Genomic DNA, 20,319 nt, shown 5'->3' on the forward strand with positions numbered 1-20,319 from the left:
TCCGCTTCAGGACGGGACAGAGCGAAACACGGGATTCTTCTGGGTTTAAACGTCACAAATGAGCTGAAAACGGTGTGAAAACATGCAAGGATGGATAAAAATATAAACGTTTAACCAAAAAAACTAACCGTTTTTTCCCATCTCTTGTACTTTGGTCCAGGTTCTAGTAAAGTGTCCAGCTGGTATGACCCATTAAACCTCAGATTAATTTAGCTTTCTAAAATAGACATAAAAATGACAAAAGTCTGCTTATTATTAATTTTAGCCTAAATTCTGCTGGATGATAGTCAAAAGATTTCAACTTGGAAAGTTTGAGGTTCTTTCCAAACTGTGACCTGAAAATCCAATAAGGTGCTGCAGACGCATCATCGGCATAGAAACACATTTCTCTAGCATTTCATCTGGGAAATACGGAAATGTAAGAGCAACATTCAGCACTTAATTCATTTCAAGAACATTGAACATACAAACATGTTGATATTGAAACAAGACGCCTTTCTTTCATTTGTATAAACATATTTTATTGGATATTTGGACTTCCTAGATCTGGATTTTTTTCCCCACTTGAACAGAAGAGTAACAGATTTGGGCTTCAGTTCAGTTCAGACCCGTTCTGGTAACATCTAGTCCCATTCGAGTCCATTCCAAAGTCTAAAGCTTGGTCCATCCAAACCATTCCTGCCGTCGATTCACAACCGTAACCAACGGCAACACAGGCTTTAAAGTCCGTCCGTTAATGGATCAGGCTTCGGGACGAAGAAACCTTCGGACTTATTCACGTGAGCCTTAATGTTCTTCAACATATTCTAACACAGACAGAACCCAGACGATCAGAACATTTGGCAGCAAAGTTCACATTTGAGTTTCTGTTTCTGCCTGAAACAAACTGGAGTTGATCGTAATTGGGTCAGGACAAGAATTTAAAGGGACAGTTTCACAATTTCTGTCACCTAGAAACTAAAAACCCTCTGAGAGGAAGTGGTGAAAACCGATGGATCGGGTCGGACAAGTACCGGGATCGCTGTTTAGAAATCTGAAAAAAGGCCTCCAGTCAGATTATTAACATGTTTCTGAGAAATAAGACAATAACTTTTTTTGTCCAAATTTTGTTTTTCTGGACACAAATCAGAATCTACAGAAGTAGTTCTGGATCCATTTATTTGGTTCTTCTAAACATCCAACATTTAATTTTATTGGTTTTTTGATCCAATCCTAACATTTCTGTCAGAAAAAACAACTGCTAACGTAAAACTTTTTGTTTCAATGTTTTTCTTGTTTAGCGCCCTCTGCTGTTCAGTTAGTGCCAAGACTTGACTTAAACAAACAGCTGAAACATTCAGTTCTGTGATCCGGTTCTGGTCGGTTTGTTCCTTTCAGTTCCACTTCAACTCTTTAAGGCACTCGCTGGTGGCAAAGAGAAGGCAGACAGAAGCAAGCGTTGGCAGAGGCGGCCATATTGTTCATCCACGAGGCTGAAAAATGTTTCAAACATGAAAACACAAAAGCAAGAGTTCGTCCAGACGTTTCGTCAACGACACGGCCGCTAAAGTTTCACATTTTTTTAATCGTAAAAGTACCGAAAATCCTATTTACTCAAACACATCCTAGATTCAGAACATTTGGCACCAAAGTGGCTTCAGTGAAAGTTTGAGAAAAGCTGTGATGGTTTACAGATTTGATACGATGTTTAATATAAAAAACATTTTTGAGTTCATGTCATGATGTGTGTAACAACTTCGACTCATAAAATTTTGCGTTTTTTTCATTTATATTTCCTCAATTTGAGCTGAAATGAAAGCAGGTTTCATGATTAATATAATAGTCGGGTCCAGTGGGCGGAGCCTGGTCAGACCACTGCTGCTGTCCAATCAGAACAGGCTGGGCGTTTCAGGGGCGGGGCTTAAACCAACCACTGTCATCTTTCATTTTCTGTTTATGAATTTACTGAAAATTACTGAAATTGACCAACTTTTCCACAAACTAGCTCTCAGTATTTGAGATTTTTAGCGCAAAATATATAAATTATTTTATGTGGAACCATAAAAATGAACTATAAACGAATGAATTAATAAATAAATTGAAGATAATGATTAGGAAAGTCAAGATTCATCTGATTAAACAAACTAATCGGTACCTTTTTAAGTTGTGCAATAATTCAGAAGGAAACGATAAGTTGTGAACAGCACTCCCAGTGGTGGAAAAGCACTACTACAACTGAAGTATAACATTTTTTAAACATTTTCTTCACAAATGTGAATCTAGTTTATCTCTAAACCAGCTAAATTTGTCTATGTTGCATGATTTTTAAATGATATAATACGCAACTTATTTTACTTTTCAGATTCTCTGGACTTTGGTCTTTAAAAGATTTTTTTTTTACTAACTTCCTGAACGTGAAAGAAATGCAGCTGTTGGTTTCTGGTGACCCAGAAGCAGAAACTCAGGATACAAACAGAAAACATAAAACTAAAACTAAAGAAAGTCGCTGATGTTTCAAACATTTGGACCCGCCGGGCCTCCGTACCGTCCAGTACAAAAAGAGCTGGAAAACAATCCTGGAGCAGCTGAAGGTCCGATCAAAACGTCCAAAAAGCAAAACATTTTGTCACTTCACTTGGATTTTCTTCAACTTTTGGTGAATTTCAAAAAGATGTTTTCTTTTTGCCCGTTTGCTTTTTGGCGCTGAGTGGAAATTCGTCTCTTCTGGCTCTGCTAGCTACTCTCCAGACATTCAGACGAGTCCGTGCGCTCACAATTGAAAAAGAAGCCCCGCCCCCTCAGTGAGGTCAGAGGTCAGTGACTTTGTTCTCCAGGGCGGCGGCGACCTGCTGCAGGCGGAGCGTCAGCTGCCTGTTCTGGGCGGCCGGGTCCTCGTCCAGAGACTGGATGATCTGAGGAACAAAATATTAAATCTTTATAGAAAATGTTCTTTTTTCAAACATATTGACCTAAATATTATTTTCATCTTGAATTAAATTTAAATATATGCTCATATTTCAAATAATTTTATGCGTATTTGCATGAAAATCAGATCAACATAATTTTAACACTAATACAATTTAAAATTAACTGACTAAATGTAAAAAAAATAAATTATAATCTTCATCTAAAGAATGCTAATGACTCGTTGTTAAGTGATTATGCAAATGTCGTAAAAATAAAAAACTAAGAGTTGTAATTTGGTATCAATGTTGAATTTGTCAGAGTTTCAGGTTTTCTGTGTGAAAGTGAATCAGAAGTTTCCTCACCAGATCGAAGTACTTGCTGGCGTACTGGTAGAGCTGGTGCAAGGCCACCTGGGTGTTCAGCTTGTCTGTGTGTTGCTGCAAGAACAACAGAAAAAAACACCTAAATATTAGTAATTCAAGTAAATTCAATAAACTTCAGTATTTTCTATTGTTCAGCTGGAAGCGCCTGCAGAGGGCGCTCTAGCTACAAATCTCTCCTCATCTACAGCTCCAGTTCTTGTTAAAGTATTCACACCCTGTTATTTATTGTTCCCAACATGCTAACGCTACAAGCTTCAGTTTTATGTAACAGAAAAAACAAAAAACTTTGATCTGTTTTTTAGAAAAAGGATGAAAAATCTATTTATTCATCCCCCTTTCACTGATACATTCCTGAGACCAGTTTGGAGGTTCGCCCCAAACATATGGTCTAGTCAAAGTCCATCTAAAAGTGAATGGCACACCGCACTTTTCAGATTTTTATCTGTAACATAATGTGAAGTGATGTATCACATAAAATCTCCAGTAACGTTACAAATATGAACATTTTACTACTTTTGTGGGTCGATCTGTTACTCATAACCTCCCAGAACCAACCGGTCCAGCTGGTTCTGACCCAGAATCTGTGGTTCTGGAGGGTTTTGTCCTACCCGGGACACCTCGGCCAGGTGTGTGTTCATGTCCTGGTCGCTGACCGGAACCATCTGCCTGATGCCTCTGTAGTAACTGAGGAAAAAAACAAACAGGTTCATCCAGGAATCAACCGGGTCAGAACATCAGCCGGTGGTGTGGACTCACTCGTCAACCATCTTCTTATAGGTGGAAATCTCTTTTGCGTAGAGCAGCTTGTTGCTAGGAGACTCCTGCAGACAGAAAACAAACCCGCTGATCTCTGGCGTCCCTCAGGGCTGATTAACTGTCTCTTTCTTTTCCACAAACATTTTCAAAATGTGGCTTTTATTTCAATCATCTCTTCTGTGAGTCGAATGACGGAGTATTAGGGAAGGATATATAGTTTAACTATGAGAATATAGTCGTTATGTGAGCAGAATAACCACAATTTTACCAAAAACCGTCGCAAAATTATAAGAAATCAGTTGAAAATGGATTCAGTCGTTATTTTCCTTAGCCTGCCTCTAATTTTCCATCGAAAAAAATTGATTAATCACTGAAGTTGATTTATCAGCCAGGTCTATAGCTGCTGTTCATTTCATTTTCAGTCCATTTTTTTTTTTTTTACCCCTCCAGGGTCTTTTGTGGCTCTAGTGTCCCTTATATGACAGCAGGCTGACAGGAAACGGGAAGGAGAGGGGGGAAGACATGCGGCAAATATCGTCGGGTCCGGGAGTCGAACCCGCGACGGCCGCGTCGAGGCCTCAAGGCCTCCAAATACGGGTCGCGCTAACCGCTACGCCACCACGGCACGCCCCAGTCCATTTTTTATTAGTTAATCGCTATAAGAATAAAACAAACTTCTCAACTCAAAGAATGTAGACAGAAAACAAATAAACTTTCTAGTTTCGTTCAAATAAATCCATCAGTCTGTTGACATTTTAAATGACTCCAGTTTGACCCAGAAGAAGCGTAACGTGGACTGACTCTGCTGAGCTTGTGCTCCGTCTTGCTGCAGGCGTCCATGAAGGTCTGGCCGATGACGTGCAGCGACGCGTCCACCACCTCCGTCACGTGAACGTCCAAGATGAACTGCGGGTTCCTCAGGATGTTGACCCAGAACCGCATCGGCAGGCTGGAAGAACGGAACCGGCAGGAACAGGGTTTATACCCAGGAGGTACAACTGGGTTAAATAATGATAACATTTATGATTAGCATCAGCTCTGACGTCTTTTTGGTGTAGTTTCTTTCAGAGACACGCCTGGTCTTTGGCGGCCATCTTGGCGTTGGAACCTGGTTTCTATTAATTCATTTAAATGTATTTATTTTGATAAATATTCTGACTCAGTACCTGTTGGTCTTCCAGATGTGCAGCGTCTCCTCGTCCACGTTGTCGTGTCTCTCCGCCTGTTCGTCCAAGAAGTCAAAGAAATATTTGACGGCCGGAGGGACGGCGGAGCTGGTGCAAAGGACGCTGCGGAAGAAATTATCCACAAACTGCTGCAAGGTTCCCTGGAACACGACAAGAAGAAGAAGAACTAGAAAAAGTTTCTGTTCTTTACAAAACAGCCAAGAACCCAAAGGAACCCAATGGAGGAAGGGGTGACATGTCTGCGGTCATGGAGTGTTTTAGAGACAATCGTTATAAACACTCTGATCCTTCATTCCTCAAAGCAGAAACTCTTGGCTGCGTTTTGATGCATGATTCATTTTTTTAGAGTGAAATATGTACAAACAGCAACATTTTGTTTAAAAAATGGTCAGCTACTGGAGTACACACACTGTCACTGAAACACATTATAAATCTGAAAACGGCCAAAACTCAAATCATGATTTTAGAAAAACTTTAAGATATGAAAAAGTTGAATCATCTGAAGATAACTTGATGCCTTGTGCTTGTTTAGAAGTTGAAAGGAGTTTCTAAGCTGAAGTCGGCAGACGTTGTAAGCTGCCACAGAGTGTAAAGTTTATGCTGAATTTCCAAAACATTTTGATGCATTTCAATGGGGCTGAAATTTGCATAAAAGTTTAAATATTTCAAAATTCATAGAAACTGAAATTACCAAAATATATAGCAGGAATATTCAGAAGGAGCTCAACATTTTGATATGAAGACAGAGCTAAGCACAGCAACGTGTTCATATGATGAAATACTAAGAAGAAGTTTAGCTTAGCTTAATGCTAACGACGTGTCTGTGAAGCGAGTTTAGGCCGGATGTTCACCTTGACGGACAGCAGCCGGGTCAGGTAGATCTCTGTGATGGCTTTGGTCATGGCCTTGTCCTTCATGCTGCCTCGCTTCGACTTCACCTCGTCGATCTCGTCCGTCGGCCTCACCAGGTGGAACGTGTTGTCGTCCTCCAGCAGCGCGTTTTCTGCAGCCGACGTCATAAAATCACCTTCACCACTTAGAGACGACCTATCGACGGGTCACGACTACAAAATGGCTACCAAACAATCGACCGATGATTGGCTGGGAAAACCAGCTCGGCTGGAGTTGCTAGGTAACGGGACTGGGCTCGGCTGGAGTTGCTAGGTAACGGGACTGGGCTCGGCTGGAGTTGCTAGATAACGGGACTGGGCTCGGCTGGGGTTGCTAGGTAACGGGACTGGGCTCGGCTGGGGTTGCTAGGTAACGGGACTGGGCTCGGCTGGGGTTGCTAGGTAACAGCGCAGCGGGCCTCGAATGTGAATTAACAGTTGGGAGGGTTTTGAGACGCCTCACCAAAAAACACAAATTTATTTCCAAAAGTCGTCTGAATGTTTAGTGAAGTTTTAATTAGGAGTTGAGACCCAAATGGAAGTTTCCCCTTTTAATATATTTTTAATATTTTAGGATTTATGTGTTTTAACAAAGAAATTAAAGTTAGCTCTGCTGCCATATGATTATGACTGAATTAACCTCCTCTGGTTTATTATATCACGTTTATAGGTTTCTCTCTTCTGGGATGGGGAGATTATTCTGAAACTAATTAGAAAATGTAGCTACTGCAGTTAATAAATTAAAAAATAAAACTCCTTGGAGAGAATTATAAGGTTAATTATTATTGCTATTGTGGTCAACTTTTAATAAAAAAACGCTGAGGAAAAACTTTTAATGTTGTTTTGCTTATGCAGACATGAAAAAGTAAATTTAAAGTTAAGCTAATTATTTGGGTCTTTAACAGGTTTTGTTGCCAAATGTTTGATTAGTGGATAAATAAACACACAACAGACGGCTTTATGATTTTTTTAGCCTAATTTTAACATCTTTGATCACTTTTTCCACCCATTATCCAGAACAACTTAACGGGGCGGTAAACCAACGTAAATACTGGAAGATGCTGCAGTTAAACGTCCCAGACATGGAATAAAAAATGAGAAGACGTACTCTCATCGTGGCTGTCCTGGTGCTGGTGGAACGACTGCGTGTGCAAAACTCTGGACAGAACCAACGTGGCGTTGTCCCGAACCTGGAAGAATAAAAATAAAAATCTGTTCAAACTGTGAGAAAAGTGTTTAACTAAGCTACACGGTTATTAGAGGCAAAATCCGCCTCTGAATTAATTATCCTCCTTAAATGTCAGGAGAGTCTGGACAGCAGCAGTGATTTAGTTTCTGTTGGTTTTGCAGTCGAGTCTCGAGTGGCTCGACATTTTCCTGCTCTTCAGCTTTGGGTTGTTTTGGTGAAAAGTAAAGGTCTCTGCTGAAACAAAGCTGATTAAAAGCACCAGGAAGGAGTGGCAGCATCATGAATCTCCTCTGGATCAATAAGCCAGAAGATGAACTGGAGACAAACAGAAACCGAGACATCAGAGGAAAACCTGAAAATCTAAACTCAGGCTGACCTTTGACCCATCAGCTCAGGCGTAATGTAGAAACAATTTTACTTTGATCTGTTAAAAGGGGCAGCTGGTAAACAGCAGATTAACTCAAGCTAAGAAAGATTTAGCAGCCTATTAGCAACGGCACGTTCTACGGAGTGCAGTTATAGTCAAAAATGAACAGTAATAATTTTGGTTATTTAGCCAGAAACAAGAGAAAAAAATGGGTTTCATTCATATTCATTCATTTACAAAAGTAACAGTTTACAGATATTTAGTTTAAAACTTTATCTTTGAGCTAAACATTTACCTCTTAGCTAAATATTTAGCTTACATTTAAATATTTAGATTCATGACTAAATATTTATCCGGTCATGACGACCATGAAACTGTCAAACAGCAACAGTCTTCAGTCAGAGGCTTCTCCATATTCGCTGCAACACTGACTGCTCCTGGATATCCTTTCTGCCCTCAGCATCACCGTCCAAAACGACTCTTGATGATAATCAGATGATATGATTTTAATTTCCCTTTGAGATAAATAAAGTTTAGTCAAATATTCTGAAGGGTTAAAAATAATGCAGGGAAACCAACTTTCTAAATCTTCTATCTGCATCTGGTGAAAAATCCAAATTAAAACCCAACAGCCTCAGAGAAAACCTGAAGATTGTGGACAAACTGCCTTCAGCTTTAAGGGGATGTTTAAGCAGAAAAACAGCTGCTGTGCTTTTGTTCTGCAGAATCCTTCATAGTTTCCTCATTAGAGGATTTAACTCTCATCTCAGACTCTGAGTCCTGCTGAGGCTCATTTACTGGACTCACGTTGTAATGGGCCAGCGTGTTGAGCCGCTTCCAGCGCCCCTCTGTCTGTGACGTCAGGTCCATGTCGGACAGGATCTGACCCGTGGAGCCGGGGCGCCACTCTGTGGACAAACAAGGAATTACAAGGAGAACTACGAGGATTTCAGAGATAAAATGTGTTTTACTCTAATTTATCCCCAGGCAGTCAATAGTTTCTGTTACAAATCTACACAAGACTTTTGTTTCCATTGACCATAAAATTATGCAAACTGGAATTATGAAAATAAATTTGCTTACAGGAAACATGACAGTAAAAAAAAGGTGAATGTTTTCATGCTGAGATGAACTGGATTTTCAGCTGTGTCAAAATTAAAGTTTTTTGCAAAACTGCAACGGAAACGCTTATCACATCAGGCGAGTCACATGATCAACAACTGGACGTTTCTACTGGAGGAAACGAAGAAGAAGACAACAGGAAGTAGGAGGAGGTGATGATTTTTAATAATTTCTCATCTGAACAAACTGAAACACGTGATTTTAATTGTGTTTCTTATTTAATGGAAACATTTTGTTTTTATTTTTGTTAGCATGGCTCTACTAACCATCTGAGAACAAATTTATTTCCATGATATCATTTTCACAACTTTATAGTCCATGGATTTGGTCTCATGTTTACGGGACATTTAAAAGCAGCTCAGATGTTTTAGATTCTAGATGAACTAAAGGAATAATTTTCTGCCGTAGCTGAACTGTGCGTCTCACCCAAAGCGACGCCTTCTGCCTTTGGTCTCTGTGAATACGGCAGGTTCCTGTACACCTGGTCAATGATCTTCTCCTTCACCTGCAGGAAACAGAAAACAAAATCATAACCTCACCTGTAAGCGAACGCAGAAAGGAAAACACTTCAGAGAGTCGGTGGATTCCTCTGCCTTCATGTGGAAACAGGAACTCACCTGGGTGATGGTGTCGCAGTTCAGCACCTTGACAGGCGTCACGTCTGGTCCCTCGCCGTGAACCAGCACCTGCAGAGTCTGATGCACACACACACACACCTGTCACCTTCATCCCAAACAACACACACAGTGCAGGTTTCCGTCTGCGCTGCGTCTCCTGGTTTCTGTTTCTTACTGATGTCAGGAGGAAGAAAAATGAACCGGTTTAATGACGGTTCATTTCAGCGTCATTAAACCAAATGAACCTTATCAGGAAACCGCAGGAGTTCAGGGGTCAGATGGCTTTAAAAATCAGCAGCTGATACGGCAAAACACACACACACGGTCACACACACACACACACTCACAGTGTTGGATCAGAACCGCTAGTTCTGTCCTGCTGCAGGACGTCGACAGTGAAACGATTCCTCTGGCATTTTTTTAATGCGCTGAGTCAACGTTTACGCTTTGACAAAAAAAAGAACGAACAGATTCCTGAATGAACAGATTCCTGAACGAACAGATTCCTGAATGAACTGATTCCTGAACGAACAGATTCCAAAACTCTGAATGAACAGCTTCACAGACGAACAAATTCATTGACATCAAACGAACAGGTTCCCGAAACAAGAACAAACACATTCAAAGACTCTAAATGAACAGATTCCCAGAAGCTGAACGAATATTTTTTAATTTCATTTCTCTTATAACTCACCTCTAACTTCCCAATATTTGATCTTTAGGTCAGAAAAAGGTGAATTTTTTCGTTTAGATGCTAAAACCGTTCAGTAATCAGAAAGTCCCAGCTGAGAGCAGACTGACCAGTGCGGCGTACTCCACGTCGTCTCCCAGCAGCCCCGTGTCGTTCAGCGTGTACTTGGCTTTCTTCAGCCTGGCGTCCACCGGACCTTTCTCCACCTGGTGCTTTAAGGCCTTGTACAGTTTGTATAACGGCTCCCCGGCCGTATCCTGAGACACAAACACACAGAGTCACTCCAACAGACCAAAGATATGATTTTATATATTATATATATTCACTAATCAGCAGGAATAATGAAGCGTTTCCAGAAAAGATTCACCAATCAGGACTTTTCTGTCGTCTTTTTGGTCAGAGTTTGACCCCAGACTGAATTTCTAACACTAAAAAGTATGAAAAAAAATCTGCTGCAGTTTCTTTATTAATAATTTTAATTAAACCAGAAAAATAAGAAGTCATAATTTCAAGTTTTAAAGTTATATTTATGAAATTAGAGCAAAGCCTCCTTAGAGAAACTGTGACTACCTCATAATTATAACTGTAAACAATGAGTTTATATTTCAAAATTAATATTTTATATCTCAAACTTATGACTTTGAAAGCCAAAATTATGAACTTAAAGTTGAAATTATGAATTTATATCTCAACATAATGACTTTATATGCAAAAATTATAACTTTGTATCTCAAATTCTTTGTATTTGAAATTTATAAAATTTATCTCAAATTTATACTTGTAACATCAAAATTATGACTTTTTATTTCATAATTGTGACATTGAAAGTTAAAGTAATGACCTTGTATCTCAAAATTATTACCATACCTTCATAATTTTGACTGACTTTGACTTACTCCCATAATTATGATTTTAAAACTCCCTCTGGGCTTCATTTCTTCTTTCACGGCAGGAATGGGCTTCCATATTTTACAGTTCAGGTTCATAATTCAAATATCAACTGAAATATGTTGAAATTTACCAGCAAATAAAACAAATCATAAAATATTTGTGTTAAAAATATGAACTAAAATAAGCTACAGAGAATCACATCCACCGCTTTCAGAAATATGTCGAATTACAGAGACGGTAATAAAACACTGATGCAAACTGAAAGTAATAAACTGGTGTAAAAAACTTTCTTTTCATAGGAGAATATTGAGTAACAGAGTAAAGAAAAGCCTGTTACCCTGAGGAACTGATAGAGGCAGATGGACATCCAGTTGCAGAGCATCCTCTCCACCACCGTCTCTGACCTGCAGAGGAAACATGAGACCCACAGAAACACCAGGAGGAATCATTTCATCACTGCAGAGCTGCAAGGAGGTTTTCACTTTTCACTGCTGCACAATCACAAAGCTGTCAGCTTCCCAGCAGGAAGTCAGACAGCCTGATTACTTCCACGCTTCAGAGCAACGCCGCAGCGAAGCCGGCAGACTTCCTCTGCTGTCGCAATCATCAATTCACAGCAAATAAAACGGCTCACAGTTTCTACAGCGAATAAAAAACTAAATCTGCAAATAGAAACAGCTGGGGACCAACTAGTTACAGTTACTTCAGTAACTTTTACGAAACAAAAAGTACTTTTAGAGTTAGAGTTGAGCAGGAACTGACAGCCAAAAGAAACATGGCCGCCGCCTGTCACCAGTTCTGCAGTGATGTAATCGCTGGTCTGGCTTTTTTAGTCGATTATTACCAAACGCTTTGGTCCACAGTTTGGTAGTAACTGGTTACATTCACTCAATTTAACTTTTAGGAGTAATTTAACTGCGCTGTACTTTTAACTTTTACTTGAGTAAGATTTCTGGATTTTTTACTCACTGAATGCAAAACAAACATGTTTTAACCAAAATTCACCAGACAGACTCAAACCTGCAGATTTTGTAAAACTTTTATAAGTTTTTTATTTAAAGAAACTGATTTGTAAACATTTTATTTGGCCTGATTTTGTTATTTATGAATTATTGCCATTTTGGTCCTTAAAATACCAACATTTGCACTTAACTTTTTATTTTGGTCCATCTGATGATGTAATTTTTAATTATTAAATGATTGATTAGCTACTCAGTACTTAAGTAAACTTCTTACCAAATACTGGAGTTTAAATAAGTCAAATTAATAAAATTCCTTGACATGTTCTCACCTCCTGAGCATCAGTTTGGGGTTTTTATTCTGAACGTGTTCATCCATCAGCTCCAGCAGCAGCGTCCTCATAATGTCTGTGTAATACTCCAGCTTCCCGTGCAGCGCCACCGTCAGGAGGGAGGCGAAATTTCCCCGAGACCGGGCGTTAAAGTCCGAACGGCTCTCCAATGTGCGAATAAACTGGAAAGGAAAAAAGATGACATTAATAACAGCTTCATCAGCATAGAAAATAATAATAAAAGGATTAGCATCTAAATTAGCATCTCAGGAACCAGGAATGCAACCAAAAGTTTTAAACTCACGTTGATGAGAAAAGGTTTGCTGTTCAGCAGGTTGGAGAACTGATTGAGTGCCTGAGTCACAGTAGCCCTGCGGGATTCTGGGATTTGTATTTTTCCAGTGATCATGGGGTCATTATCGCCTTCTTTGGACGGCAGGAAGAAGTTTCGGTCCGTGTACGTTTTGTAGTCCAGGAAAGGGATTCGACCTTCGCTGAGGTCACTGGTGTGGTCCTCCATTTCAATCATCAGGTCTGCAACAAAACAGAAATCAAACATTACGGAAAACAGCTAACAGGAACTCATTCACTACAGAAGCTAATAGTTTTTTAGATAACCTGTAATTAGCAATCTGCGTAGAACATAAATCGGATTTTAGAAAAAAAAAATTCACCATCCATGGATGCGATTGGGTTATTATCTATTTTGTGTTACTTTCTCACAAGTGAGATAAAAATAAGACTTACTTTTTACCAATAAACCAATGAATAAAGCTAAGTTAGGCTAACGTTCTCAGCTAGCTTGTTTAGCTAGTAAAGTTAGCTGATTGGTGTTAGTGGTAGAACATAATTCAGGTCTCAGAAAACTTACCCACTAAGGCATATTACATTTTTACTACTCAGAAACTTACTTTTGCCAACTTAATACCAAAATAAGGCTAACTTTGTCTGCTAGCTGGTATTAGCAAGATAAATTAGCATAATTGTTGCTACTGAAAAAGAATAGTTTTCACTTTTTGTTGAAGAATGTAGATTATTATCTACAAATCAGTGGTTTATTGGCTACTAGTTAATTAAAAAACGTATAAAGTTAAAGTTTCGATTTTTATTCAGTAGTAGATGCAGTTAGCATCCACAGCTAGTTAGCTAGTAAAACAAAAAACTATTACTGTTACTGGCAGAACATAACTGAGGCCTGTCAAACTTATCCACTTTGGTTTAGTTTCTACAAACATTTAATAGTAAACAGATGATAAAAATGATAACTGCACAGATAACCTTTCATTAACTCAGAGCTAAGCTAGGCTAAAGCTTTCACCCAGTAAACAGGTAAAAATAACAAAATCCAGCTACAGGTTAAACATAATTAAGAGATCTGAATTAATCTGCGTCTTATAGTAATAATTACAAGCTGATTAAGGGCTAATTTTGTGACAAGCTGGAATTTCACAATATAGTTTCGTTTAACTGAATTAATCTTTTTGTGTTCTGAGTATTGATAAATATTTATGAGTATCGATGACTCTGCTGTAATAATCCCTGGCTCTCAGATCTGCAGTTACCGTCCTGATGAACGACAGAAGAGTCAGATTCATCTGAAACCGTTTGCCAAGAAGATCTGAGGGGAAGTTTTTAATGAGTCGAGAAAAAAGCTGCTGGTTTCACAGAGCTGAGTTGGCAGAAGTTCATAAGACAGAGACAAGCTGTCAGAAAGACTAATTTCTGAATTCAGTGTGGATAAAGAGAAGATTTTTACTGAATCTGCTGCATAAGATGTAAAATTAACCTGTTAAACATAAAATAGGTTCAATCCTCTGTTTTAAGTAGTGGCAGCTTTCTGGATGAATACCTGTGAACTCTTTCTTGCAGCGATCTCGAACACTTTCCTCCAGATTCTCCAGCTGATGCTTCACCTTCTCGTATTCCCGTTCCGCCTGCTGACTCTTCCTCCTGACGGGAATCAAACACAATCGTTTTTCTGATTCTCGCCACATTTTTGCACCTTTAAAAACTTTATCAAACCTGTAGCAGTAGATGGAAATGGCGATGAAAACCAGCATGGGGACGATCACAGCGGGGATGATTATAGCGAGAGGAATGTATACTATCCTGGTGAACTGAACTTTTCCTGCGGTCCACCTCCCGTTACCAAACTGCACCTGAAATTATACATTTAAAACATCACTTTGAGTTTAGCACAGAAACAGGAACTTAAATAGAAAATATGCAAAAACAACAAGGAGAGAGATGGGAGGGAAAAATGGAAAAAGGAAGAGAAAAAACCAGAAAGAAGCAGAAATATAAGAAAATAAAGGAAAGAAAGAAAATGGAAAAAAATAAAAGTACAAAGACAGAAAAAAGGAAAAAAGAAAGAAATAAAGAAACAAAATCAACAAACACAAAGAAAATGCAAAGAAAGAAAGAACTGTATGAAATAAAGTTAGGAGTGAAACAACAGAAAAGAAAAGATCAAAGTAGAAGAAGGAAAAAGGAGAAAAAATGTAAACAAACTAAAAAAGCAGGAAGGAAAGACAGATGGATGCAATATTTATAAACCCCAAATGTCTGGAAAAACTAAAGTCTTTGATATTTTATTTTTAACTGTCCCAACGTCTCCATGTTGCACAGTTAGAGTTTATTTTCAGCTGAACATTGACCCGCGTCGGCACCGTTTGGGTCGAGCCGCAGCAGAACGGAAACAGAACCGAGTCGGTTTGTTTACCACCAGATCCAGCATGTCGTCGGCCGCGTCTGCACTCTGGGACTTGGGTTTGGGCGGAGAAGAAGGAGCCTCCAGGATCAACTTATCGTCCTGCAGAGACGGAGGAGAAGAAACGGAAAAACCTCCTGAATGGAAAGAACGAATGTCAGGTAACAAAAGAACGAACAGAATGAAAAAACAACAAAGAAAAACAAAATAAAGAACAAATGAACCAATGAAAGAACAAACTACAATTAATAAATGAATGGAAAACAACAAAGAAACCAGAGAAAAAAGAACTATTTGGGTCCAGCTGCTGATCACAGAGAAAATCTCTGGTTTGGTGATGAAATGAACGAATCCAGTTTGACCAAAACCAGATTTTGAAAAGCTGAATCGGTTCTCCTTCCAGATCCGTCTTGTGATTCTTGATCCAAATGCAGACAGAGAAACTCCTGAAACTCCAGGCTGCAAAGTTTCCGTCAGTCACAGGAAGACGAGAGGAAACCATGAAGGGAATTTATTTTCAGGAGCGTTTCAAAGCTTCACCGATTCCCTTTGATCCGAGGCTCGACTGATTCTCGGCGCCGAGCGTTCGGTGTGGCCGAGCGCGGATCCGGCGGCGTGACGGCGTCACCTCCGGTTGCTTTTATAAAAGGGAATCAGATGAAGCTTCGGCGTGAAAGAGGCGACCGTCTTTCACATCACGACTTCATCCATCAGAGGCGCCAAAAAGGCGAAACTCAAGCACTTTTCAGGCATTTTCAAGGTAAGTTTTCAAACTTTTCCAGCACCACACTTTAGAAATAAAAAAAATACAAATGAACTAAAAAAAAGTTTAAATTTACAGTTACTAATAAGGCGGAGGAATATGTTGTAGTATTATTCTCATAACAATAAATATTAACATAATTTACTAATTTCTTAGGCAGCTGCATACAAAGACGAATTATTTATATCTCTAAACTGCACATTTATCATATTTATTTATACTTATTGATGCTGTTGGTGCATAAAATAGTTTTTATAGTAACTGAAATCTATCATGACTATAAATCAAAATTCTTATGACAAGAAATGTTCAATCATAGTAACTAATAATGATGTTTTGTAGCATTTTACATTCTAAATTAAATAAAATGTAATAACATTTTATGTTCTGAAATGTCTCCTTACATACTTCACTGGTCTAAAAACAAAACACAAACATGACAAAGAATTTCCCATTTCAATAACGTTTAACATAAAAAAGATAAAAATATCATTGAGGCTTTATGAACAATAAATATTCATCACATTGAAACAAACACAAAATACAAAGAAAGTCAAAAAACTCTTTAAAAAACATCATTACTAAGTTTCTATGATTCCAACTGTCCTAAAAAAGAATAAAAATTTATTCTGATTTAACTTTAGTGAGAAAAAAATTTTCATGATTTTTTATTAGGTGTACAAAAAGTTAAATGTTCAAATTTAGGCTTTTCATTACACTTTATTACAAAATGGTGAAGTTTGAATTTCAAACATTTTCCAAAACGTGAAAACACCAAATTGAAATTCAAGCACTTTCAAGGATTTTCAACTCTGCTCACCTGCAGGAGTTTGATGTTACAAGGCACGTCTTGTATGGACGCCTTCGCCTCGCTGATCGTGATGGCCTTGGAGAAACCTTGCCCCTGTTCAGAGAGAGAGAGAGAAGTTAACACAGAGCGACTCGCGGCGAGGCGTTTGAGCATCGCAGCATCCGAACGTCTCGCCACGAGGCGTTCATGTTTCTCGTTTTGGTGTCTCTCGGTGAGACATTTTGCTTTTCATCGTGAGGCGTTGAGTCTCTTCGCACCGTGACGATGATGAGGCTGGTCGCTGTGAGGTCTTTAATGGTTTGGAATTCGAAGGTCGGGTCAGGGAAGTACTTCAACGTCACGTCTTTCTTCACGTTGTCCAGGTGCAGCTGAGCCTTGACAACATGGCTGCTCTTGACAAGATGGCTGCTCACTTTTGGCGAGTGGCACTCCATGAAGGAGTCGTTCGTACGTTTGCACTGTGACTTGAACTGAGGAAGACATGAAAGATGAGAAAACGTTTTATTTCCTCCTGTGGGTCTGGTTGGCGGCTTCCTGCTCTGAATAAAGACGGAGGAGCATCAAGGTGACAATTTGCTGTCATTAAAGGTTTTACCAACTAATAAAAACCCCAAATGAAAACAATAAATGACACAAATCACCGTATTTGGACCAGATTTGGATGATTATTCTTATAAATATAAGGAAAATGTCTGAGTTTGGAACAGTTTTCCTGATTTTAATCAAATCCTGAATAAAACCTCGTTAAGGAAATCTCCTACCTCCTCGGCGGAGTTGTTGTTGGTGTGGAGCAGAACCTTCATGGAGGCCGATTGGATCAGATTGAAGCCGGCTCCCGTCACGACGATCCTTCGACCTCCACTGCAGATTAAAACCAGAGAAATGAGACAGGAGATAAAATAAAATACAGCAGGTAGTCTGACTGCTGAGGAGGAGGAGGAGGATGAAGGCAGATAAACAGACTCACCAAACGAAGCTGCTGTTGGGAGTGCAGTTGGTGACCTTTGGATTGTCGGTGTAATTGAAGGGTTTGGGGAGGTTTTTGATTGTGTTTCCTCCGTACTTCACCGTCACTGTCATGGAAACTGGAAAAGCTGCAGCAGCACTGTACCTGCCGGTCTTACAGGTGATGTTCGTCCCAAACGACAAGCTGAAGGAAACAGGAAGTGAACGCGTGTTGTGACGGTTTATTTACGATACGGGAAAGTTTCAGCTCACACTTCACAGGCGATGCCTCCGATGGAGACGGCGACGTCGTCTTTGGTTGCCGTGTCCAGATCTTTTCCGGTGATGGTGATGATCGTCCCTCCAGCTGCTGGACCCTCCATTGGATCAATGAGATTTGGTTCAGGATCCTGAACAGAATAAAACATCTGGTTTGACTCCACAACAATTAGTTTTTACTCCTGCTGGTAATTCACAACGCAGAGGCTCCATTTCTATTACAAATGTCCAAAAATCTTTGTTGATATTCTGCTAATGTAAAAAACCAGAATTTTGTGATCTATGTCTGTTTACACTGGGTCTGTGAATCTGTTCGTTTGGAGCGCGGCCATCCAAGCAAAATCTCATTATCTAAGAATGAATTTGTGCAAAAAAAAAAAAAATCAAATAACTGTTTTGTAATTTTCTACTGAATATAAATCAAATATAAAACATAAAAATAAAATCTGGGCGTACTTATCACTTTTAAAGGTTGTGTGCACAAAAAAAGAATTTAGCTTTGGTTTAAAATGCATATATGTATAAATGTTGGAGGAAATCAAGGATAAAAAGCTGAGTGGTTCAAGTCTGACAGCTTTAACTCAAAGATTAAAACACAGCAGAGTTAAAGGAACTAAAACAAAAATAAAATGAATTTAAAGTGAAGGAGTCCAGCTGTGCTTTGCACTCAAACATTTGTCTTGTTTGTGCTCCAGATTTGTTCTTGCTGTTGTCACAAAGAGAGCAGGAAATAAAAATAAACATCCCCAAAGAGAGGAAACTCAGAACAGCTTCACCGCGGCGGCGACTGCGCCGCATCCGAGTCGATGCTTCGAGTCTCTATTCAGGCTCTGACACCAAGGAGACAGATCTGAACTCAGGAGCCTGATCCAACGTTTCAAAAGCGGAACAGACTCTCAGCGCCGGTTCCTCCAGATTTCAAAACAAGCTTCAACGTTTTCCTTCCACTCATCCTAGAAGATGTGGAGATCCAGGAGGTGATGAGATATTTTAAGGTTTGCAGCTTTTAAATCTGTGATGCTTCCCTGAACAAGTTAGGATAGGCGTGTGGCCTATACAAAGCCTGTTCTTTACATTTTTAGCACAAATCAACCAGATTTTGGTCAGATCAGCTGTTTTAGGGCCTCCTGTCACTTTAAATCCAAAGTAGCTGCTGCTGGCCACGCCCCCAAACTCAACAATACCCTCGCACTGAAAATGGCTATGCATCCGTACATCTTTGAAAAGCAGATGTGGAGCCTCCTGCACACCCAGCAGGGAAGCAGCAAGTGGTTTCTGGATGGCAAGTCAGCAACAAAACAGTTCTCTTTTCCAGCAGCCCTTGTACAGCGGGAAAACCAGCAGACCAAATGTTTCGGAACGCAGCTTGGGTTGCTAGGTAATGGGGTGGAACTCCACTGAGGTTGCTAGGTAACAAGGCAGCGTTAGGCTAAGGTTGCTTGGTTTCCAAAATCCCAAAAAATTAATCTATTGCCAAAAAACCAGCTGTGTGGTTTTTAAGTGTTTTTAGAAGCAGCACAGACACAAATGGAAGAATTAAAACAGGTAAAAACTGAAGCTTGAATAATAGGTCCCCTTTAACTTCCAAAACAAAGAAAAACCAAAAAGAAGAAGTTATGTAGGATTTTAAACAACTAAAACGGACCGTTTATAACCTTGAAACATTTTTTTTTCCTCAAGTGTTTAATATTTCCTGTTTTGATGTCGGAAAGAACCAACAAAGCAGAAAGCCAAAGTTCAAATTCCTGAAATTAGAGCTTGCAGGCGGAATAACCGCCGCTGGAGTAAATCATTTTTGTCTCAGCGGTTTTCTGTAATTACTTCTTGTCTCTTCAAAAACAAACAAAGAGGAAACACAGAAGTGAACAGCGATATTTAAACGACCTGACTGAGTCGCGTTCAGGAAACAAAACAGAACAGCAGGTGAAACTTATTTCCATCATGTTTGTTTCTCTGCTTGCGGGAGGCGGAGAATAAAAATACATTTAAATGGAGTTGTGCTCAGCGGCGAATCTGCTTGTGAGGGATTTATTTACGCTTCGTTTCTTTGCAGAGAGCAGATATCTCGGCGTCGCTGAGGGAGACTTTTACTTGATCACAAACCTTTTCATGTTCCTGGGGTTCGATCTGTGGATCCTCAAGTGTTTGAGTATTTTATCGGCTCTGAAAACGTGGAGAGCAGGTTTCCTAACACAAGACTGAACTGTTTCTAAAACCTTCCTGTTGTCAGAATCAGATTTATCAGCCAAGTCTCTGCATAAAAGCAAGAAATTTGACTTCCGTTCCATTTAGTTTCTAATTTTGTGGAGCTAATTTGGAAATATTGCAATAAATGTTGAAATATTTGCGTAAATAATAAGTGAACGAACCAAAGGTCTTTTTATGTTTTTTCTCTTTAATTATATTCAGGTTTTTTATTGTTTATAGTTGAGCAGGTCAAAAGAAAAATTATTATTTGTAAATTTTTGTATTTTTATTTTAATGAATTTTGTGGCCGGCCAATAATTTAAATTTGCCAGTTTTGGGGCCGGGGCAACAGGT

General features: G+C 39.3%; 1 protein-coding gene across 2 annotated transcripts in view; it reads right to left on the reverse strand.

Moving 5' to 3' along the window:
• Positions 1–499: 499 nt before the first annotated feature.
• Positions 500–20,319, reverse strand: part of LOC102234387 (plexin-B2-like) — a 142,367-nt gene continuing 122,547 nt past the window's right edge. For both annotated transcript variants that reach the window (XM_023350590.1, XM_005811200.3), the window contains 23 exons: positions 17,773–17,909; positions 17,522–17,704; positions 17,316–17,415; positions 16,812–17,024; positions 16,564–16,647; positions 14,993–15,082; positions 14,293–14,429; positions 14,120–14,220; positions 12,575–12,804; positions 12,271–12,452; positions 11,317–11,383; positions 10,199–10,345; positions 9,398–9,475; positions 9,207–9,285; positions 8,466–8,566; positions 7,211–7,292; positions 6,064–6,215; positions 5,192–5,352; positions 4,827–4,974; positions 4,026–4,090; positions 3,878–3,953; positions 3,249–3,323; positions 500–2,891 (listed from right to left, as the gene is read on the reverse strand). In XM_023350590.1, the coding sequence (XP_023206358.1) occupies positions 2,787–2,891; positions 3,249–3,323; positions 3,878–3,953; positions 4,026–4,090; positions 4,827–4,974; positions 5,192–5,352; positions 6,064–6,215; positions 7,211–7,292; positions 8,466–8,566; positions 9,207–9,285; positions 9,398–9,475; positions 10,199–10,345; positions 11,317–11,383; positions 12,271–12,452; positions 12,575–12,804; positions 14,120–14,220; positions 14,293–14,429; positions 14,993–15,082; positions 16,564–16,647; positions 16,812–17,024; positions 17,316–17,415; positions 17,522–17,704; positions 17,773–17,909 (2,793 nt within the window). In that variant the 3' untranslated portion in view covers positions 500–2,786. The remainder of the gene's footprint in view (positions 2,892–3,248; positions 3,324–3,877; positions 3,954–4,025; positions 4,091–4,826; positions 4,975–5,191; positions 5,353–6,063; positions 6,216–7,210; positions 7,293–8,465; positions 8,567–9,206; positions 9,286–9,397; positions 9,476–10,198; positions 10,346–11,316; positions 11,384–12,270; positions 12,453–12,574; positions 12,805–14,119; positions 14,221–14,292; positions 14,430–14,992; positions 15,083–16,563; positions 16,648–16,811; positions 17,025–17,315; positions 17,416–17,521; positions 17,705–17,772; positions 17,910–20,319) is intronic.

Source organism: Xiphophorus maculatus, chromosome 17 (genome assembly GCF_002775205.1).
Source record: "Xiphophorus maculatus strain JP 163 A chromosome 17, X_maculatus-5.0-male, whole genome shotgun sequence".
Lineage (NCBI taxonomy): Eukaryota > Metazoa > Chordata > Actinopteri > Cyprinodontiformes > Poeciliidae > Xiphophorus > Xiphophorus maculatus.